This window comes from Adelges cooleyi, unplaced genomic scaffold (assembly GCF_023614345.1).
Source record: "Adelges cooleyi isolate 19-005CV unplaced genomic scaffold, UGA_ACOO_1.1 ACOO_flye_CR_arks_rails_tigmint_CR_PRNA_33, whole genome shotgun sequence".
In the NCBI taxonomy this organism is placed as follows: Eukaryota; Metazoa; Arthropoda; class Insecta; order Hemiptera; family Adelgidae; genus Adelges; species Adelges cooleyi.
Window position 1 is genome coordinate 577,444 of NW_026096002.1, and position 7,415 is coordinate 584,858.

Below are 7,415 nucleotides of genomic sequence, written 5' to 3' on the forward strand. Positions count from 1 at the left end.
ACAATATCATGTACATAAAAATGTATAATGTGGAATACGTTATTGAAAAAATTCATCAACCGTTTTTTTCACGTCAGCTTAATTATATGTATATATATTAGATATTATAATGAAAATGTGACAATGATAAGGTGAATAATAAAATTATATTATGGAATGAATATAATATAGATACCAATTTTTTTCTAACATTAGATTAGGGTGTGACCCGTGTGGGTGGAGATCATGGACGTCCACGTTGTAGCTGTGTCTCGAGTGATTCTCCTGCTTGGTTATTTAAGCCTATTTGTGACCATGTGCCATCCATTTTCCTGTACTTCCTTAAAGTATTATTTTTATCCTTCAAGATACATGTACCGCTAGTTGACTCAATCATAACTTCTTTTATGTATAGTTTTGGAGATTGGGTACTAAAGTATACTCCTAGCAAACGACAATTCGATGATAAAGATGCTATATCATCTACAACTCGTACACCTGAAAAATTTAATTTTTTTTTTTATTATGCTAATATTAGATTACTAGTTTACTACTTTTGTTTATGGTGCAGGATACAACTATCTGATTTGTCAATACGAAGTCATAAAAAAATAATACAATAAGCTTGGTGTCGTATAATTGAACAGCCATGATATTTGAATTACATGAAAGTATGTTTCAGTACTTATAATTTATTTAGTTAATTGTTAAAATTAAAATTCAGTTGTATCCAATTGTTCACATTAAATATAAATAAATTATATATATATTAATAGAGTTCAAAGACCATACAACTCCATAATAATATTTACCTAATAAACGATGTCTGATTATACTTCTTACAGCTAAAGCAACAAATTCTCTACTCGTGTTTGCAAGGTTTTCCAATGTTTTCCCATCTATGACAATAGTTATTAAAAGACCGTGTTGCGAAGACATAACTAAGATAAATAATATATTATTCGCTAATTATGATACAACTAACATTTTGTGCAACCACATATTATTGTTGAACTTCAACAAATGTACTCTTTCTATACTTCAAATCCCAAAGAATTTATTACACATTAACACTGTAGTCTCACTGTCTCTCCCTCTCTCCTCACAAAAAGTTTAATTTATTACAATTGTTTTTTGACATAAAAAATAAATTTAAGCAAAGATCAACTATAAAACAAGCTTTAAAGGCTATTTATGAATATCAAACAAATCGTAATTACCAGCAGAAAAACGTCTTTCCATATCAACTCCTGTAGCAAACACATCAAACATCAAATTATTACGCAGTTAATAAGTCCCGGTTTATAAACTTTATACATAACATTCACTCTATAACTTAGGTTAATTAGATCAATATTAGTTAATGCAAAATATAATGTATAAATGTAAATTTATATCTTATAACGATTTTTAAATAAACGGTTTAAATTTTATTTTGAATGATTCTTAAAAGCTTAACCATAAAACACATATAGATTTCCATTTTTTTTTAGTTTTTCATTAAAACTAAAAAAATTTGTAACTATTTTTTTTTTTTAATTAAAAAATACATTCTTTTTTATATTTACCTACTACACTAACTAAGTCATGAAGCAGTTTGTTGAAGAATTTGTTGGCATCTAAAATTTAAAAGAAAATACATTTGAATATACCCACATATATTTTATTATTGAAACCGATATATCATATTGGTATTTGACACTAAGTACATATTCTTATTCTGAAAGTAATTATAAATAATAAATATGCAATATGTATAATAAATATTATATATAAAAAAGGTTTTTACTTTTCTTTGATTGACCTGGAAGTTCTGAAATTAATACAAAAATCGTGTGTGCATAAATGATATCAAACAACTGTTTGGAAACGCTTCCATAAAAGGCAATGCAAATTATTACCTGATATTCTCGAGAGAATTTCGCTATGGTCTGAAATTAACAACACAAAAATTAATGTTATTGCATTTAATTTTGTATTCTATTATAGACAGGAAGATGAATTTCAAGGAAGAAAAACTCGTGTGCTTGTAATTTGGAAGAAGTATGCTTCACTGTATATTCAATACGATGAAAGTCTCATAGGAGAATTCAATAGGTATGAAATATTGGAGATAGTTTTATAAAATTTAACAAAATCTATTACCCGGTACAGCCATCAAAAAATTAATATGGCCTGAAATTAACATTAAATAAACAAATGATATTGAATTGAATTTGCTATAATAAATTATTAGTTATTACATTATATATTTATAAACTCTTAGACGAAAGTCAAACTAGAAAAAACTATATTATATAGACTAGTTGATGTATTTTAGGCTATGAGAATAAAATATATTCATCAGTTGAGGTTGATTGGGCTAACATCAGCATTTTTTCATAAAGCTTCTATTTAAATTTCGGTGAAAAATATAATAATTATAAAACTCAGGTGCATTAAGTGAATATGAGATGAAGTTTTTATATAATTTTCAAACATAGTTTTCTACTCTTATCTTGAAGTTTTTTATTATTATTATAACTATGATTACGGAAATCTTGGTAGGTCGGGTCATTTTTGACATTATCAACCATTGTCTCAATTAGATACTCCAATCCATCTAGAATAAACAAATGAAGATTTTTGCTATACTAAAATATTAAAATCAAATCAAATTAGGTAAGACAAAGTTTCTATATATATTAGCATATTATTTGAAATATAATATCTTACTTAATCTAGATCTACTTCCTACAGTTAAATCATTCTTTTCGTAAGCAAGTTTGATGCCAATAGCTGTGACACATCATTTTAAAAATATGTATAAAAACAGTAAATTAAAAAAAATTACAAAACATTTTTTTTTAAAATTAAAATTGTTACTGACTTGTAAGGTGAAGAAAACCCATATAACTATCTGTAAAAAAAGTGTAATATTAGTTTTTTTCAAATTTTAACTACCTTAAGTTAATTACTGTGAAAATAAAATAACTACCATAAACTGCCAACACTTTCACAAAGAATATAGATATTAATAAACAGAAGATTTTCATTTTTATCTGCGAATAATAATACATTTTTATATTAGTCACAGTTACCTCCGGTTTAGAGATGAGAAGGTTATAGTTTTGCGGGGCCATTTTAATATTATAAATATATACATCTATATGTATAAACATTTTTCTACTTGACCCTCACAATATTTCCTTGACCGCCAACTGATTTTTTTGTATAGAAGATAGAAATCAAACTAGAAAGGTTGATTATTTTGCCAAAATTACAGTAATTTTACTATACCGAGGATTGTCAAAAAAAAAAAATAAGTCCGTTGACTATTTAAATTGCATAGTATAAAACTTAGGTTACACTATACAAAAAAGAAATTAGGTAAAAGTATTCAGCTAAATGTCGTTGTTAAAGTTAGATTTTATATCCGCTTAATTTCCAAGCTTCTAAACTTGACTACGCATAATGGTTCCTATTCAACCCATGAGGATTTAAAGCGAAACATTTAGAGAGTTAATAGTGGAATGAAGATAACGTTTTAGAGAATATCAAATTCGTTTTAAAAAAATATCCTTAGAAGTATAGTTATTACCGTTATATAAAGTATTAATCTTTATTTTCAAATAATAGACTTTGATGTACTGAAATGATGACATTTTATAAATGGTGTTCTTAATAGCTCACAGGAGTAGCGTCTTAAAAATACAATTTTAAAAGATACTTCGTCCAAGTAAAAAAAGGAAAATTCAGCAAGATGATTTAGATTTTATGTGCACAAAATTTGTTTTAGCGTTTTGTTTTAAAATCGTCAAAATTAAAAACTTAAAAAAATTTCTCATATTTTTATGTTAATTTTCAAAGGGAATATTAAAGTTTTTTTTATTGCCTTTTTCTTCCTTTTAGACTAATTTTTTTAAACAATGAACAACAAAACAAAATACACGGATGGTGAAAACCTATTTTTTGTATAATATTTATATTAGATTTATAATGTGGATACAATTATCAAACAAACAATAAATTATAAATGCTTTTTAGAAAATCAAATAAGAAAATATATTTTTCCTAAATTTTAGCATTAAAATGTTTAAAGTATATAATGGTATTTTATATTAAATATAGGCATTTTTTTTCTAGACCGCAGCTACGCTCTTATAAATATAGAAATCGTTATTTGCAAATTTCTGTAATCCAATTTTTATGTTTTTTTGTGGTTTTATATTCAATTTTTTTTTCATTTGAAACATGACTAATATTTTTCTTAAAAATTAAGTAAAATAAAAAACAATTGTTTTTAATTTTGAAATTTTATTTTTAACGACTAAAAAAAATTAAAAATTAAATTGTACACGTATATGAATTAGTACCCTGCAAAGTTTTTTTTTTCATCTTTGTACTGTTCAAACTTTTTAGTTATGATTGAAAATCTAAATAATTTTGATGAATGTTTATTCTTTGACTTTGTACGTATGAAATTTTTTTTTTTAATCTCTTTTAATTTTGGTTGTGTTTGCAAAGAGATCTACTTTAGTGATTTATTATGAAAACAATTTAAAAAACTGTCTATTTTCACTACAATTTTTTCAGTACACTTCAAGACATATAACGAAAATAACGAAAATATATTATAGAATTATCTCCAAAATGTGGATTGTGTAAAACGATAGAAATAAAAAATCCCAATTACGGGTTTTTAACACTTACTTTTGACTCATTCGGTTCATGCCTTTTTAGTTTAAATGTAATTAAAATGTTTAGAGTTTAATAGAGATACTTACTTTAATTTTGGAGTTGGTAAGAGGTTCTTTGACAAGAATCGACTTAGTCAGCTTTTGAAACTAAATGTACTACTTGCGAGGGTTAGATGGGCTTTTACTTCGACCGAAAAAATCATAATGCAAATATTTTTCGCACTGTAGTTATTATTTTTACAGCTGGTTCATTTTTTTTTTTTGTGATTTATTGTGTATCTGCATTACTTGCAAGCGGAGTTTAGACTATAGTTTTATACACTTAAATAAAATAAATATATTATTGGGCGGAATAGTTTTTTTTTTAAATTTAATATCGTTTTACAAGGACAAACGACAGTATTTTCTTCTCTGAAGCCTACATATATTTGTTGTATAGTTTAAAGATCAAAGTAGACATTTTTAACGATATTTTAAGGAAATCCTCCCTCAATATCTTAATACTGTATTTTCAATATTATATAGGTAATTTCCCATCAGAGATAAATTTCTCTACCCTCAATTACCGGCAACATTCTCAAATACAAAAAAAAGATATTTTCTCTGTACCCTACATATATTTACAGTATACCATCAGTTTCATAATATTTTTGTACCTCTACATTAATCGACGCTTAGTTAATTTAATTTTACATAATATGTATGTAGTAATAGTATATAATTTACTAGTATAATGATAATTTTTTTAATATTTAGGATAGGTATATGGTTCATAAACGAGTCATTGTATTTTTGTTAAAATCAAATTAATATTATTCAGAATACTACAGAAAACTAAAATTCAAAACTATTATTCCGAAAAAAAATATGACATATCGACATAACTCACATAATGATTGAATGTCGACAGACCCTAATTCTGTATGACTGTTGAAGGTGGAGTGGTCCACCGACAAAATCGTCGATGGTATTTTCTACAGTGCATTGATCCCATAAATTTGAAAAAAGATTCGATATCTTCCAACTAGAATTTTTCAATACCACATTCAACACCTTGAACATCATTTTCATTTAGAGACATACACATTTTTTTACTAGCCATATTAAAAAAATTTAAAATTATTATTAATAATTTAATAGTGGGGAACGAGCATGGTGGGTATGGGGAGATCACAGGTCTACAGGAATTGTTGTAAATCAAAGTTATAAAAGTGAATGAAATCACTTTCAAAAAAACTAATTTTGTAGAGATACATACAAACAAATTGTAAAAAATTCAACTAGAACATTTACTCGATATTTGACAATACAAGTGATATAGGTTTTTTTTGGAAACCGATATTCGGACTATAATAATCAATAGTAGGTAATATGAAATATTTGTTTTATCGGGTATCGGTTTATGATATCGGTTCATGGTTTTTACAAAACATTTTGGTATTGAGTGGATCACGATAAAATGATCATTTGTATAATATATTAAAGTAAAAAGTGTATACCTTCACCCCAGGACTCTGCTATATTATTTGAAAGGGCACTATAAAAATACAAACATTATTCGGTAATAAATAATACTTGTACATGACTTACCAATTAATGACTTACTCATAGAATTGTTAACTTTTTTTTAAGTGTTCTTGCATAATAACTTCCATAATTGTTTTGCTTGTATTACAGTATAGATTATAAATGTACCGTTTCTGTGTTTGATTGTTAACTAATTGTAAAATTAGCTTATCTAAAAAACATATAAGATACAATATACAATTTATTTTCTATTAAAAAGACGACGTAAAATAAACCGGTCATAATCAAACACATTCAATTGCCTGATTTTTAATAGAACTGTACCTCAAATGCTTTACGAGAAAAAAAATCAAGTTTGTAATTAAAAATTATGAAATAAGCTAATAAAACTGTTTGACATGGTCGTTTAATGGTCACAATGGTTAATATCCTATGCCTGAAACAAATTACATTATTTAAAAAATAAAAACCAACAAAAGTTTTGAGTGGTATATTTTGTTTTTTTAACATTTAAACGAAATTTTAATTTACTTAAATTAGACAAATAATAAAAAACTACAAGTATGACTTGTAGGGGAAGAAGTTAACACGATAAATAATAAAGCTAGACCATTTTGCCGATTAGATTAATTTAAAGTGGCGTTGATCTCGGATCACTCGATTCAACTCTGAGTAAATAATAAGTAATAAACAAATACATATAGATTATGATTCTGTTTATTCCCAAGCAGTATTCTAAGTCAATGAAAAACAGAAAACATGGCAATGTAGTGTAAATTAGTTAGAAATACAATACAGTAGGTACTCACACAACGTAGAACCATAAACCGTTGTCCAGGGCTGCTACTTAAAATGTATAATAAATAAATTACAGGCAAGACAAAACTCAATTGTAACTCAAAAACGAAACACGGCGTAATACGTTAGGTATTTATCACAGAATTCGACTAAGTGGTTATGATTAAAATCTGATTTTTACGAATCGGACCCGTAGTAACAATAATGAAAACAAATTGTTCCTATCGCCCTGAATCTAATTGAACTAGTTATAATTTACAGAATCAAGAGAGTGCAAAAATAAATCACAACTAGGTATTACTATTCGAATTATTTACATACGAATAGTATTATTCGATTATTCGAATAATTCGAATAATAGAAAAATTCGATTCGAGGTCTCAGCTCTAGTGATAACCAATAGCCATTTGTTTTCTTGATCGTCGAATCTTT

At 26.1% G+C, this 7,415-nt stretch overlaps 1 protein-coding gene across 1 annotated transcript; it reads right to left on the bottom strand.

Annotated features, from left to right (window-relative positions):
- Window positions 1–223: 223 nt before the first annotated feature.
- On the bottom strand, window positions 224–3,014 carry LOC126839989 (uncharacterized). Its single transcript, XM_050575462.1, has 11 exons — window positions 2,957–3,014; window positions 2,849–2,878; window positions 2,695–2,757; window positions 2,513–2,581; window positions 2,125–2,154; window positions 1,881–1,910; window positions 1,769–1,792; window positions 1,548–1,598; window positions 1,200–1,229; window positions 792–878; window positions 224–477 (listed from the first exon to the last, which is right to left on the bottom strand). The coding sequence occupies exons 1-11, from the start codon at window positions 3,012–3,014 to the stop codon at window positions 224–226; spliced, it is 726 nt and encodes a 241-aa protein (XP_050431419.1).
- Window positions 3,015–7,415: the final 4,401 nt, after the last annotated feature.